This window comes from Scomber japonicus, chromosome 12, assembly GCF_027409825.1.
Source record: "Scomber japonicus isolate fScoJap1 chromosome 12, fScoJap1.pri, whole genome shotgun sequence".
In the NCBI taxonomy this organism is placed as follows: domain Eukaryota; kingdom Metazoa; phylum Chordata; class Actinopteri; order Scombriformes; family Scombridae; genus Scomber; species Scomber japonicus.
The window spans coordinates 22,231,831-22,248,337 of record NC_070589.1 but is presented as its reverse complement, the minus strand read 5'-3'; the positions used below and the strand labels follow the sequence as shown (position 1 = coordinate 22,248,337).

Here is a 16,507-nt window from a genome sequence, read left to right as displayed (position 1 = left end):
CTGTCTGTCAAGATTATTTCTTATGTTCTCAGTACACATTGCTTAATGGTTGATCAACATCCACTGTTTATTTTGTATGTAAAAATCTTGCAGAATAAGCAGCAACTACAGCCATCAGATAAATGTAAAGGATATAAGAATATTTTCACCTGAGAAGCAGTGAAGTAAAAGTGTAGACTCCACAGAATGCTGATAAATTATATAATTGATTACCGTTGATCTGCCTGTGTTCCCTAAGCAAAATTAACATGACATTTAAGCTTTCAGTTGAACAATCTGTTACAAACTCAAGTTGCAAATACAAAGCATAATTCTAGCAGGTTTAGTAGTTAAAGTAAACTAAGGTATGATGTAAAATTCTGTGTACATTCAATCAATCAGTCACCCAGTAAAGTCTTAGTTCTTGTAAAATATACAGTTAAACATATTTTCAAACAATTACAAATGGATAGGTATTTGTACAATGGAAATATCCCACAACAAAATTATTTTTGTCTATTTTGTGCAGTCGCAATTGTGAGCAACCCTGTGCCAAAAAATACATTGTTTTTTTGTAGCAGATTCTGCTGATAATTACATTACAGTTTTAACAGAACCAGCGTCCTCTTCTTCTGCATTTACTACCAGTTGACTGGAAGCCACCAGATTAGGCTGAGACTGCTCATTGTTGGAGAACATTGGGTTGTCAAAGTTAGTTAACCTTTCAGGGATAGGTAAGTGGCGGCCAGACTTCTTGAAGAGGAAGAAGGCAATGATTGCCCCCATGACAATTCCAATAATGACCAGTACCACTGTCAACCCGATGTAGCCACGAGCTTGAGGATCTTTTGTAGAATTTTCTGCACATATTCAATATGTTGATGATGGTCAACCAAAACATATGAATTATAATTATGAATCAAATAGAAAAGATGAGGAATTTTTACTTACTATGTGTTGACAGTGATGCCACTTTTTGTGCTAGAAAGAAAACATACATGATCAAATTAACTTATCATAAGGCATATCATATCATCAATTAATTCAAAGTATACTCTACACACCTAATCAATTTGTAAATACATTTTGATTAATTTGTGAGTTTCTCTGTTGACTACTACACTATTACTGCAATTCAATGTATTATGTTCTCACTTTTGAGTGTTTTGCAGATATATCCTTTGCGATACCACCCGTGATCTGCATCCCATGTCCCATCTTTAGTTCGAATCTTTCCATAACTGCTACCACCAGGAGCACCTCTAGCCCAGTTAGTGTAGTCCATGACTGATTTATCCAACCACAACCATTTGCCTGGGAACAAATACAAATTCAGCATTTCTTCCTAATGCAGTGTGTTTTTGTGCTAGATGAAGAGTTTTGATCATTTTAACCTTCTTTCACTGTCAAAGGAAACAAATTTGCCACATGGTGCTTGTATAATCTACAACCAAACTCTCTTATTAGTATGGTGAAAAAATTGGCCACCCAGGGCAATACAACAAGCTGCAAACACAATATTGAAATCTGTACGGCCTTGAATACATAACACAACATAAATAAAACATAGGACATCAGAGGTTTCCAGGTGAAGAGTTTTGAATGTAACTGTACCTTTGTGAGTTTTATACAAGCCAATCCAGAAAAACGTGGAGCTATCTTTAAATGTTAGCAGATTGCTTTGAATGAAATCCTGTTCCTGGGGCTCTTCAATGCTAGCAAGAGTTCCACCTTAACAAAACAAACAAACAACAAAAAACAGTAGGCCTTTAAATAAAGCTACACACAACTAAATAGTTCAAAATATGTGTTCATTGATAGAAAATCCTTACCATGTTTTGCACAATTAACAGATGCATCTGCCCAACTAGTTTTTTCAGTCATAAAGAGATAACAATAATACTTATATGTTATCCAGCTACTTCTCTCGCTTCTGTGTGAGGTTGTCTCTGGGTCCTCAGGGCAAAATCCTGGAAATTCGCTTGACTCTGTTGGCGGCACATCTGTGAATAAAAGCAACAGTTAAGACACTGCTATCAGTTAATTACCTGCTTTCAAATACAATGCACTCCCTACATTTTATCCTTATGTTTGTATTTGACAATATCGTAGAAAAAGAAAATGCCACAACGAAACAAAATACAATGGTAGCATCCTACAATCAGCATTCACAGTACTGAACAGTACAGTAATTAGCATTCAGTCAATAATAATAAAACAATGTTCCAAACAGAAACAGGATGCATTGTGACATGTGGGCATTTAAGGTAAATCATACATCAGTTTGTTAACATGAGCCCTACCTGTAGATTTCATACAAACACTGTTCATTTTCTGATTGCAGTCAGCAGTCTTCCATTCTCCATCTATATCCAGGTACACACAATGTCGGTCGCTGCGTGGTTCTCTTCTACCCCAATTGAATAAAGTCATACGCCAACCATCAATATATCTAAAATACCCGCCGGTCTGAAAGGACAGATGGATCAAAATGGATTCAAGATTATTATTCAACAAATAATGAGTCAAGCTATTTCAAGGAAATGTAATCTCTAGGATTTTTATATTGCTAAATGGTGAACTCTTTTCTTCTTTTTCATCATTTGCTGGCCCTTAACATTGCCAAAAAGACAATAAAATATTGTATTATTTTGCTCTTGGGGATATAACTTATCTATTTACATAATAACATCAATGCTACTACGTTATGATTTTATCATTTTCATGGATAGAAGTATAAAAAAATGTTACTCCATAAAAGCCATCTATAATCTATTGTAAATGGACTGTTTCAACAATTACAGAATACCATTTTGAAGGCCCTGAAAACCCATTTACTAAGTCAGCTTCTTATTATGATTGATCACTGATTTTAAGTGAGTGGGGCTCTGTAAGAAAAACGGTATCAAGTTTTAAGTTACAAGCAGGTTACTGGTGTTGCTCTACAGTATTTTGCTGTGTGTTGTTTGAGAGACTCTCAGTCCTCTTACCTCCATTCTGTTCAGTCCTAACCACAGAGGAGCTTGAAGATTAAAAGCTATCAGCTCAACGTAGGTCTGGGTCCACTCATTTCGCAGGCTGGCCAGTTTGGCACCATCATTCTCACAGTTCCTCTTGGCGTCAACCCAGGGCATTTGTTGAGTAACAACCTTGATGGAGTCATTAAGTATTTTGACATAGTCATTATAAGATGTTGGTTCTGGGGAGTCTGCGAATGATGGATCTGTTTAGGATGAGAAATTAGATTGGAAACCTTTATTTTCCACATATTTTAAGATCAGAGGCTTTGTTGTATGAATGCTTTATAGTTATTATTCTTTTCCATTTTCGTAAGAATAACATTACTCATTCCCCCAATTCAACAACTGTGGTATTTTAATTGGCTGTGGATTTATATACAGTGTCATTTTTGTTGTTGAATTAATTGATCATGTATGCTGTTCAAGGTAGAATTACCCCCAAATTAAAATTCAAAATTCAAAATTCAAAAAATGTCTGTCATTGTATCCCTTAACACATAGTCTGTGATAGATTTGGTTACTATGACTAAACATTTGCAAAGTGAGTCCTATATGTCAAGATTTACATCCTCATCATCATTTGCATTTTGCATTCATCACAGAAAACAACCTGATGAATGTTAAATGGTCATTTGTTTATGCTTTAGCTCCATCCTGAAACTTTGTGAACCTTTAGAAAGTACTATCCCCGGATGTTTTTTTAGCTTTTGCAAATAAGTAAACAAGTAAATGAAATGATATAGCACCTTTCCATAACAGATGTAACAAAATGCTGCTCAATAAAATACAATACATTGAACTGTCATGGTTTTCAAAACGTTTTAGTTGCTGAGTTTGTCAAAGGCTTCTTGGTTCCCTAGTAACTTCCTACAATGGACACACTGGTCAAGCATAAGATTGGTGGTGCTTGGCTGATGATTTTACATTTTGTCATTTAGGAAAATAAAGAATATTGGATAAGAGTAAAAGTTTGCATACAATAATAATATAGAAATATTAGAATATCAGGGAGCAGCACTGGTTTATGACTACTACTGGATCAATAGGATTTTGCATCAAAGTATCTCAGCAATCCCTGTATGAAAGAAATACAAATAGGCAACATTGTGCCAGTCCCTGTCTACTAGTAACATAGAAAATGCATGTAGAGTAAGAGAAAGGGCATAAAAATGGCTTACCAACATTTCGAAGACAGACATATCCATTGGTATCATTGCAGAACCTTGGTCTCCATTTCCCAATACCAAATTCAGGCTCAGTATTCATCAGAGCACAATCCTCTGGCTGTAGCATAGACATATGAACAGTCATATAAAGTGCAAATGTTGACAATATTATAGCATTATAAAGATCTAGATTTTTAAAAGGAAACTCAAAACCCACCTGTTCAGCCTGGCTTTTAAAAATATAATAGTTTATAGCCTTTAATTTTATTCTACTGTGCTTGTTTTTGATGTTTTAATTTATTTATGTATTTATTTATTTTTTGTCTACTTTATTTTACACTATCTTATTATTATCATTCTATGGTTTTATCTTATCAATTTCTTTTGTCTCTTTTTAAAAAATCTATTTTAATCTTCTTTTTTTTTTACTTTTAGTGAACCTTTTTCTCTTATTCTCTCTTATTTTACTTATTTATTTAATTATTTTTATCTACCTAATTATTTTTATCACTTATTTTATTTACATGTTTTAAGTATTTTTATCATTTTTGTTTTCTCTTGCGTGCATTGCTCTCCAGTTTTGTCTTTAAATTGTTTTGTTTTATTCCTTTTGTAAAATAACTATTATTATTATTTTTATTTTTCTAAATTTGTCCTGTCTTATTATCATCTTGTCAATCAAATAACTATAAAGCACTTTGAATTAAAATAGTCTGTATGAAAGGTGCTATATAAATAAAATTTGATTGATTGATTGGTTTTCTGCAGATAGATACAATCAGGAAAAAGCATCTTTTGAAATCTACTGCTATTATGCCAGTGATGTGGATCTTTTGCAGCAGTCAGAGGTAACGGATAGCATCTTTGCCACATGATAATTGTCAAAATATTGTAATCAGTTCACCAAGACACCAATTACCTATTGATTAAAAAGGAGGCAGTCATAATACTAATGCTTAATATATAATGCATATGGATACATCATGACTCTTGTAGTTTCATAACAAATAATGGTTAATCTTAACATAATGGAGAGAATGAAGGAATAAGTAAATGAACATAACATGAATAGAATACAGAATTAGATGTATTTGTACTCATTTTAATTTCCACAGTGTGGGAATTCGTTTGTCTTTTCTCACAGTGGTTACGGTTTTATGACAGTTATGGCCTCTTTTTTTAAAAAGCATGACATAATTTGGCTCCAAGTTATAACAAATACAGTGGTATTGCTCTTAACATGTGCCGTGTTACCTTATAATATTCATATCCTCCATGATAGAAATCCGTCTGCAATAAAATAACAGGAATGTCAGACATTTTTATGAATATACCAGCAAAAAATGTAAAGAATATATTTACAAATAACTCATTGAAAATGCTAAACAACAGCTGAGTGTACGAGAGGCACAACTCCTGGTTGTCATAAAAATATTCTGTATTCTGATTCCAGAGAACAAAAATGAAGGACATCAAAGTATCAAACAGTTTTACCTCGCCGTAATAATCATGGATGCTAGGATAACCGTATTCCAGCTGTAATGGAAAATAGGAAAGTCAGGAATTTGAGAAGTAAAACAAAAATGAATTATAAATAATACAGACGCATTTAAGAAGTTTTCACAGATACACATCAGATACACATGTACAGAGTTTAAATAGTTACCGAATGAAGTGAGTGATGCATTGGAATATGGCGTTGCGATCTCTATGGAGAAACAAAGGGTTACATTTTCATTAAACAAACGTCACAACAGAATAGCAGTTTTTAGTTGTGCAACACATAACTTGTGTACTTAACATTAGAATGCAAAAATCACAGTGTCAACCTACTAAAGTCCAGTGGGTGTATCGCATTGGTCTCCCATCAGTCCAGACAAATGCATAATGGTTCATTTTATGCAAACCAATCCACAAGTCAGTAGTAGGTGCCCCAGTCATTTGAGTGGTCAAAAACACTGAAAATTTAACACATTTATGATTGAAGGTTGACATATGCGTGACTTTATTTTGATGTGCATCAGACATTAACATTGTTTGTGAGATAATATATTGTTTTTCCTGGGAAAAAAGACAAACAAACATTGCACATGTCTTGAGAGAATTGAGGCCAGATTTCCTCCCATCTTTCTGCACTGTTTCCTTGCTCCATCCCATGTCTCCCTCTGGCTTTTCATGATGCTGTAACACTGTAGGTGAAAAATGAACAGTTTTGTGTGATATCTCAAAAGAGCAGTTTTTTCTCCTCACAAAATCTTATAAAAATTAAATGTTCAAATTTAAAAAAAAAAAAAAAAAAGCAAGCACTGAGAATTTAAATCTTTACAACATAAGTTGTATTCCCATTACTTTCAAACAACTGTAAAAATGAAAAGTGACCTCTGACCTTTGAGTCAAATTTCTTCCAATTTTCTGGACAGCCACCTTTAGGAGGCACTGTGGGCGCTACAGTGGTGTTGGCAGGTGGTGAGCTACTACGTTTACAAATGAACTCGCGATCCCTCCCACAATTATCATCATGCCAGAACCCTTTGAACCAAATACAATAAAATGTATGTAAATACAGTGTACATTTTATTTTATTCTTTAATTAAAATCATCATATGCAAGCATGCCAGTGAAGAATAATCAGTTTTAAGTTGCTCACCCAGGGAGGAGGTCATGGCAGCACAATTCTCATCATTGTTCAAGAAACGAGGTTGATTGTCATCCCACCTTTGAAACACTACTGGAGAACCATCCATCCACCTTTTTGAAACATAGAAAAATCCATTAAAATTTGGAAAGATGCATGTATAACAAACTCTTATTTCAATTTACATCTTATTTTTTTATGCTGGTCTCTAGCAAGCAGCAGGTGTCAGGGGTAGTCACAATAACACTGCCACTCTCATCACACAGGTCAATTTGACATACTAACATATGACAGAGAATATTTGGCTATATTTTTTGTGTTGCACTTTATTGTATTGCAGTTTGAATTTTTTAAAAATGTATTATTGTCTTCATACTCACTCATATGTTCCATCAAGATCTACATTCAGGCCTATCCAGTTAGATGCATAATTTCTGGATATCTATACACACACAGGAAAAGACTTTCAGTAAAACCAGCAAAACTTTGGTATGTGGTGAACTTTCAGTAAATTAGTAAATGTTATTGCTAATGAGTAATGTCCGTAATATCACCGCTCACCTGTTTCCATATAAAGACATTCTCAGCTTCACTGTTGATAGTTACCAAGTCACCATGATTCTGTTGGCAGAAGTAACGAGCATCTTCCATAGGCATCGACCTTCTGTTAAAATAATATTGATTCCCATTCCATTCAAGCCACCCATCTGAAGTTGTATTATAGTCTGAAAAGATGTTTGAAAAATCTTTGAGTAGATGTGTAGGTTCACATTTGTAGTTGCTTTTAGCTATGCTAGTGACATGGCTTTATGGATGGTAATCTCAGTTGGTCAGCGTCCTTCAGGATTGAGGCTGAAATATCTCAACAATTTACAACAACTAATGGGTGGATTGCAATAAACCTTTATGACATTTATAGTTCTCAGGTTATGAAACGTACTCACTGTGCTGATCCCATGACATTCCTTCTAGCTATCTATATTTGCTAAACACATTGATGTCTCTCTGATGAATGGTAATAACTTTGGTCACTCCCTGACTTTTGATTAGAATTTTAATTTGTCAAATAAGTGTATGACCACCTGCAGATGTAATGACATTCCCATCAACCTCATTGATACTTTGTGGTCAGTGCTAATTAACATCAGCATATTAGCATTGCCATTATGAGCATGTTAGTATGGTGACGTTTGCATTTAGCTCAAAGCACCTCTACTGTATATGGAGCCTCACAGCTGAATTCTGATGGCTGTTTTAGTGTAAATATGTTTAGCTAGTGTCCCCATAGAGATGAAACAAGAAATATTGGCAGCAAATTTAAACCATGCTATAAATAATAACCTTTGTGCTAAGGCTCATCCCCAATGATGACTGTGTGGTTGTAGAAATGGACTACTTACCTGGAGCAACAGGATCTGGAGGTGGATTTGGAGTCACTCCTGCAAAGACAGAGGATAATTATACAAACAACCCTGTATAGAGGCCTGGAGTGGTAATGGCCTTGAATTGTTAACACCTTAATAAATGTGAGGAGGCCATTATTGAAGACCAAGCTTGCTCAGTTAACCTTCCACAAAAGCATAATACGCTTTTCTTTGAAATGTAGGTAATCAATAAGATTGAAAAGAATGATGTTAGTCAATAATTTTACCTGCACGGATCTGACAAAGCCATCCTTGGTACATTTCACAGTGAATATCTTTCCATGATCCACCCATATCCTGATTCTGTAATTTGACTTCAACACAAGATTCAGTATTATTTTTATTGTTTGGCTCTCCTTCCATCCAGTGTTGAAATTGCAGCTGTAAAAAAAGCAAATATATAAAAAACATGGATGTTTAATTTTTATTGTCAATTTCATTGAGCGTCATAAACCAAAACTGATTCACTCAACTATTAAAGTAGAAAACTGTTAACTTACTGCGGATCCATCACTCCACACATAACCAGTCATTTGGTCCGGGGCATTGAGTCCAATCCACACATCATGATATCTATAATTGACAAACTCAAATTAATGATAAAAGTATGTCAAATGTTTAAACAACAAACTTCTGATATTATAATTATCTGGTGGTGCACTGTCCCCTTTTCTCTGCTCCAATTTTTCCCATCTTTTAAAGTTACCACTTGTCAATTAAAATTGTTTTTATATAATTTGCCAGGTTACACTGTACCTGTCTGGTAGCAGTTGTAGTTCAGCTGCGCTGTGGATGCTGAGTAGGTCTCCTCCGATGGCCCTGCAGTAATCTCTGGCACCATACCAGGTCCTCCAGGTTGAAGGTGACTCCAAAAACAACTTAAATACAAGTCAGGAGGTTCAAACATGTTTCGTATTCTACACAATAGTATAACTTTGCACACATTCATATCTATCTTATGAAATGCCTTTGTGTTCAAAATTCGAGTTACATTGACGACCTCACAACAATATATAATTTAGATGTTAAGAGGAACTGAGTATATTTGGTTAGCTGCATAAATTTGCATAAGGGAAGAAGAACTGATTCTTCTCTCTAAATTAACTAACCTGAGAAAAATCAGGTCGCTTAGATGATTTTTTTCCCTTCATATAGCTTTACCTTAAAGCAAAAGTTTCTTGACCCTAATCGAGTCCACCTGTCTGCACACTTAGGAGGTGTAAGAGTTGGTGGTGCAGGGGTTAAAACGGTCCCCTCTGCCAGGTGCTTGCAGATGTATTTCTCCTTATTGGTGCAGGGCAACACATCCCAGAGTCCAGCAAAAATCCCAGTTTTCATGGCAACACAGCCCTGTTGGTGACCTTGCATTGTCAAGGGAGAAGTTGGTAGAAAGTAAATTGTGAAGTCACTTTCTGACACACCCACAAAACTACAGATGAAGTTAAAACTCCTGTGTATACCTGGCATTTCAGCATTCCAGTGAGTAAATCTCACATTGTCTGTGTTGGTCCACACAAATTCATCAATGTTTCTCTGGTTGGAGAGCCCCAGCCAGAAATATTTCTCTGGTCTCAATCCCACCAAGCTGACAAGGAACGCATTATCCACCCTGAAAATATTTACACAAGTAGGATCATAGGGTTTCGCCAAATGGTGTACAGTAATAAAAGCATACACTTTTTGTAAATCCCAATACAGTACATTGGAACCTCTGAAATGAAGTATTGCACCTAGCATGCTTATAATATTAAATAAAATTGTCTTACCTATTTGAAACATCAGCTAAGTAAGAGTCTGAACCTTTGCAGTATTCTTTGGCTTCCTCAAAAGATTTTCTCTCTTTCCCAACATAGTAGCAGTAGGAGCCATGTCTTCTCCACCCCTGGATTGTTGGAAAACAAAGTGTGTGCATATATATATATATAAGCATACACTTTTTGTAAATATATATATATATATATATATATATATATATGTATATGTATATATATATATATATGTGTGTATATATATATATGTGTATATATATATATATATATATATATATATATATATATATATATATATATATATATATATATATATATATGTATATATATATATATATATATATATATATATATATATATATATATATATATATATATATATATATATATATATATATATATATATATATATATGTATGTATATGTTTTTCTGCAATTGATCAATTCTTAGGAGGAGGGAAAGAAACATGTGGGCATTATTGTATTACATGGATTTGACAAGCTTTATAACATAAATGTAACCATATTTTATAGGCTTTAAATTTGGCTTAAAATGCAGTATGAAATGGTGTATATTACAATAGGTACTATCATTTTTTGATGACTTTTAACTATGGTAAAGACATGTTTCCATATGTATGTGTTTGTGTATGTGTGCATACATAAACAGGCTTGAATGTGTAGTCGACTCTGAGGGTTTCCAGATCATCAGGTCACTGTTTCACTGTTGATTAATGTAGCGCTATACATAAACATTGCCCCACAGCATATATACTTTACCAGTTAATCCTTTATAGAGTAGAGCTAACAAGATTGTTTGAAAATGTTAAAAAACATTGGTAGGGACAATTTAACTGTGCCCTGACATTAGTAGAAACATGTCCTCACTGTCCATTCCAAAATCAATGCATATGCTTGGGGGAACTCCACAATAGTCTGAAAAACATACAGCCCCATTATGGTTGTTTGTTTCAATCCCAAACTGCTGTGAAAAATATCTGGTCGCTGGGTGCTCCACTGTGTTAACCAGCTTACCTGATAATTTTCTTTTTTTAGCTGGGCAGGTTGAGTTTTGCAGACTGGAAACCACCAAAACTCTGAACTAAAAGCAGCTAAAACAGTTAATTAAGTAAACTTCACATACGGTTTTGCAGCCCACATTCTGCTCCACTTCATTTCCAGTGGGGTTTGAAGTAGTAATCTTCATACAAATGAAGCCATGTTTCTCTTCACACACACGAGCAGCCCAGTTTCCACTCTGCAACAAAGCAGTACCATAAAATAATAATTTATGTGACTCTGAAAAGACTACAATCAGTGTAGCCTACCAGTACTGTATATCAGATTTTAAACAAAAATTCCATACTCTTAAAACTGTATTAGAATTCTGTATATGCAATACACAATCTAAATGTTTAACTTAACCTAATTCACAAATGCACAATCAGTTAAACTATCAATTAAACATGACTATAGTTGCACGTTTTTGCTGCCTGTTCAACAGATTAGCTTTGCCATTGGACATACTAAAGGGCATTATTTAATGACACCTTCCCCCAAAGAGTGTATGTTGTGCACATACGTAAAGGTGATGTGCTCCATACCCACATGCTGTTCCTCACCTCTCCCCTGATGAGAACACAATCTTCAAGATCAGTAGAGACAGTAGGCTCCCCATATCCCCAGCTGGTAAAGCTGACAGTTGAGTGGTCACTCCAGTCAAAAAGTCCTTCGGTCTTCCTGTCATTCAGTCCAATCCAGAGCTCATCTGTGGGTGCTGCAGACATGAGCAGAATTAAATTATCTTTCCATTAACTATATATGACCATCAGTTAACATGTTAGTAGTGAATAACAGACACCTCCACATTGTGTTGATGTTTTTATTTTTTCTTCTGGAGCTCTCCACTTATTATGCTCATACTGCATTTTTGCATCAGTTGTAGAATGGAGCATAGCATTAGTTTGGGCTAGGGACGTCAATTATTAATTAATTATCAAATAATTTCTGTTAATAATTTATTAGATTTAATATATGTTATTTCATAATACAGAAGATGAATGACATGGAATATAACGGTCAGAAAATGCACTGTTGATATACTGTAGTACTCTGCTTTGCCACTAGGTGGTGCCTCAGACTGTTTAATGAGATGGAGTTACAGGTACGTTTGCTGACTGCCTACAAGGGCTGCTTATATTTTAAAACACATGCACCTCCCTTGCTGTACACGGATCACAGCATGCCTCATTCTGCTCACTGTGGTAGCCATGTTGATGAACACTGCTGCATAAAGTTGTATGTTATTTTTAGGCAGCTGCCCAGTTTAGCTAGCTGGGCCTTATGCTAATGCTAAACAAGCATCTACAGAAGCAGTGAGCAGAGTGTCAGACAGTAGAAAACATTGCTATAGTATTGCTGCTCATCTTCAGGACAAACAGTTCTGAACAAGCGACACATCCCCGTAACATCTGTCCCAGCACGGCAGTTGTTTCCAGGTTACCAACGGTGAACGACATACATCTCACTGAGATGCATGGTGCTTGCATTAGTTGATTGCCACCACTTGGTTCATTAATGCTTCCTAATCCCTGCACTAGCTCATTTTTCAGTTGTTTAGCTACCAGCTGAATTGTAACATCATTTCATTGTAATCATATTTATGAAGGTGTTCTTACTTGTAAGGATTTATTTCCTTGTACTTTGCTTGTATTTGTTTTTATTGTCCTCACTTACCATATCCAAGTTGAGAGATGAGAAAGCTTTGGTCCTCCACATTGCCTATGCTCACTAGGTTCCCACCTTCTTTGCGACACTCTGTCTGGGCATCAGACCATGTTTTCTGAGTTTGCTGAAGGTAGAAGCAGTGGCCATTGTAGGGAATCCATGGGTTTGAACAAAATCCTGTCGCAACAGCTGGTCATGAAAAGAACAAAGACATAAGGACTGAATAATACAATGAATGTGTCAGATTGAGAAATATTGTAGTAATATGAGATTGAGAGGATGTCTAGATTAGGCTACCTTCCGTAGGAGTTCCCATAGGCCCTTCACTATAGCAAATGTACCCCAGTTTCTTGTTGCAACTTGAACTTTGCCAAGAGTACTCTACAGCAGGATCAACAATTGCACAGTTTTGTCCTGGATCAGGAAGCGGATGTCCTACAACAGTTATACTTGACAGATTAGTTTTGCAATCAACCTAAAATAACAAATAAATAACAAAAAAGGAAGGAAAAAGTCTCAACTTTCTCTATCTTCTGGTAGCATTATTGAAGTACAGAAAAAAACCTACCCGAGTCCCATGTGAGATAGCGGTAAGGCCTCCCATTTGACCACTGCCAACCATGTTCTGGATCCAGGATCAGTCCAATCCAAAGCTTACTGCCCCCTTGCCCTAGTAGTGCTGTTTGTGTTTGTGAATGTGTGGGGTAGAAAAAGGTGGGAAACATAATGAGTCTTTCTTGAATAAACACTTCTTAATTTAAGCCACTAGATGTCATTGAAGTTCAAAATGTATTAACACAACAGCATACATGCACACAATTAGATGTGTCAGTACAAGCAATGCATTTTATAATGTATAAGAATGATATTTTTAATGAGGAACCCCATTATGACATCCAATAATACATGAAAAGTTAATTGGAGAAGACAAATAACACAAAACAAAGTAGTATGTAGAAACTGTATGTGCCCAAATTCATGCTTTCTTTGTGAATACATTGAGCAGTGACACCATACCTGTAACATAAGACTGCTGGTGAGGATCAGTGATGCTGAGCAGGGAGGCAGCCTGCTGTTTGCAGCTGGCCTCTGCCTGGGCCCAAGTCAGAGCTGACTGTGTGTTGAGCTGGTAAGAAGCTCCTGTTGTTGGGTGTTTATTCCAGTATTCTTTGGCTGTAAAATTTAAATACAAATAAAGTATATGTAATAATTTCCCCATGTTACCTCAGGTGGCACATTGTTAGAGAATGACTTTGCTGCAAACTATCGGTAGCTGCTAAATCAATATCAATTGTAGATGAGTACACACTTAACAACCATGCATTGTCAATATGCGCTTCTGTCACTTCAGTATAATAAAACTATTTCTCATAGGTGGTACTCACAGTTCGTTGGGCAAAAGCCCCAGAGTTCATTTTCATATTTAGTTTGAATCGCACACCAAAGACGCTTTTCTGAGGAGTCAAACGTAGTACATTGTGGGTACCACTGGTCTCTGTACTGGAAGGGAAACATGCAGGGTCGACCATTTGCATTTCCTCCAATAGTGTAAAGTTCTAACAAAACAAGGAAGAAAGAACAAAAGAATAGAATAGGTTGATACGTTTAATAACTGTATATCTGTGCTGTAGCAGAGTACATTTTATAATATCACGATTTATGACTAAATAATTAAAATGTGGGGTGGAGTCTGTTTTTATTTTTTTCTACAGCACTGATTTTCTTTTAGACTATAAGTCTAAATCATCTCTATAAAAAAATTAGTCGGTTGAATTCTGTGAAAATGGTTTGAATTAGTGCGGGCACACAAACACAGTGTTTTTATTCTGTACCTCTGTATGTTTTCGTGCAAGCACCACTGGACGTCCCTGAAATTGTAAGGTGGTTGTTGGGTCCTATTGTTTTAGAGAGAATAGCTGTGTTATCTGCAGTGAGCTCAATGTAAAGCTCTTGGCCTTTGAGGGCGAGCAGTGTTCCATTCTTGCATTCCCACTTTTGGAGTTCGCTGTTTTCGTCACAGTCGTAGACACTTATTTCACTTCCAACACTTTTCCCTTGGACTCCCAGGCACTTGTTCTTCCAGGGAACCAGAAGTCGGTCACCAGTTGTCCAGCGTATATCAAGGCAATAGTCACGAGTTTTAATCAAACAAAAACCTGTGGCCTTGTTAGTAAGTTGAAATGGTGAATCTGTAAAGAAAGATAGGTAAAAAAAAAAAAAAAATACAGTTGCAGTGCATGCAACAAAATAAACAGGAATTTAATATGTAGGGTTGCAATTTATGGTTATTTTAACCATAAATGAATCTGTAGATAATCTCAATTAATCAATTAATCAATGTTGATCACAGTTACCAAAATATACGTTTTCTGTTGATTTATTAAGTGAGTAATCAAGTAATCGTTTCATCTCTTCACTCAAATTCTTAAGTTCTTACTTTCATCCTATGTATGCAAAATATAAATGCAAAAGTTAGAATCACAATCAATGCTGAACTGTAGAAGATCTACAAAAATAGGGTAACACAGGTTACGCATGGTAATGTACACCATAGTCTATAGTTGTATGTTATATCTCATGCTGGCAATATGTATGCATGCAAAAGTAAAACACACATATTGTAACACAAAAAATATAATCTACAATAATTAATTTTGGCAACTCAGAGGACGCACACATTTGGTATAATGCACATCTACATAATCTACACAAAAAGCTTCATTAAAAGTTGGAATACTTTACCATCAAAAGCCAGACTCTGGATTATTTGGATGAGGAGAACAAAAGCTGTACAAGTTACCCACATTGTTAACATTCCTCTGAAATGTCTTACAGCAGAAGATGTTATCTATGCATCTCTGAGAGGATTTAGGAGTTGTGTGAATGTTTGTGGGAAGAAGGCTATCTAGGCATTGACACATCCTAGGCACATCCTGTTGCGTCATGTTAACATGATGTTTTGGTTCCACTTTCTTTTTTTCTTTTCACTGGAACCCAAATGCAGATATTTGCACAATTAGCTGTTTCACTGTAATACACATTACTTGCTTGTTGCTGTGTAGACATGTGTCATTGCACAAAAATAAACATATGAACAGACAGACAGGCAGTGTGGGTGGGAAACTGGAAGTGCTAGACTCATACTCCCGTAAGTGACCTTTCCAATGACAGCCAGTAGAGATACCAAACACATAAATCACAGTGAAAGTTGTATCATTATCTTTTCATTGGTTGCCACTAAGGTAACCACATTTTGTTGTTGTTGTTGTTGTTGTTTTTCTGATATCAATCTACAGAAGTTTACCTGATTTTATTTTGCATACATATACTGTACATTTTGAACTATGACTTTGACACCATATATAAATAAAGAGAAGCAGAAGTGATACAAATTGTCGATTGCACATGTTCTAGAAAACACCGCAGTTGGTCGTTTGACAGTTTTGTCAATTTCAACATCATTAATATTGTGAAATATTCATAAAAAAGAAGCTCATAATGCTGACTTTTTAAAAATTCTGTATGGGAATGCTAAAACTTCTCAAGAACGGATCTCAAGAACTGAAAATTATTGTTCAGTGTATTTCAGGCAATATGTTGTGTGTAGTTTATTTAATTTTATTTACTTAAATTGATTTATTTCCCCTGACTGTTGTGTGCCGTCACCTGCAATGTCCACAATTGGCATTTGCTGCCAGAGATGATCCACTGCCATTTTAAAGAAGTGATTTGTGTTTTTTGGGGAGGTCTGTTTGTGCCTTGGCTGACTTAAGGCCACACAAATTGC

The 16,507-nt window shown here is 35.5% G+C and overlaps 1 protein-coding gene across 1 annotated transcript; it reads right to left on the bottom strand.

Annotated features, from left to right (window-relative positions):
• Positions 1-16: 16 nt before the first annotated feature.
• On the bottom strand, positions 17-15,600 carry LOC128369667 (macrophage mannose receptor 1-like). The gene is made up of 32 exons (XM_053330746.1): positions 15,463-15,600; positions 14,553-14,909; positions 14,106-14,276; positions 13,738-13,893; positions 13,289-13,399; positions 13,018-13,155; positions 12,730-12,909; positions 11,616-11,770; positions 11,138-11,251; positions 9,991-10,106; positions 9,685-9,833; positions 9,386-9,585; positions 8,981-9,102; positions 8,725-8,797; positions 8,452-8,605; positions 8,201-8,239; positions 7,362-7,525; positions 7,181-7,242; positions 6,813-6,913; positions 6,552-6,694; positions 6,249-6,354; positions 5,999-6,123; positions 5,660-5,701; positions 5,420-5,455; positions 4,178-4,283; positions 2,970-3,202; positions 2,283-2,448; positions 1,812-1,982; positions 1,594-1,710; positions 1,135-1,293; positions 931-960; positions 17-839 (listed from the first exon to the last, which is right to left on the bottom strand). The coding sequence occupies exons 1-32, from the start codon at positions 15,533-15,535 to the stop codon at positions 574-576; spliced, it is 4,335 nt and encodes a 1,444-aa protein (XP_053186721.1). The 5' UTR covers positions 15,536-15,600; the 3' UTR covers positions 17-573.
• Positions 15,601-16,507: the final 907 nt, after the last annotated feature.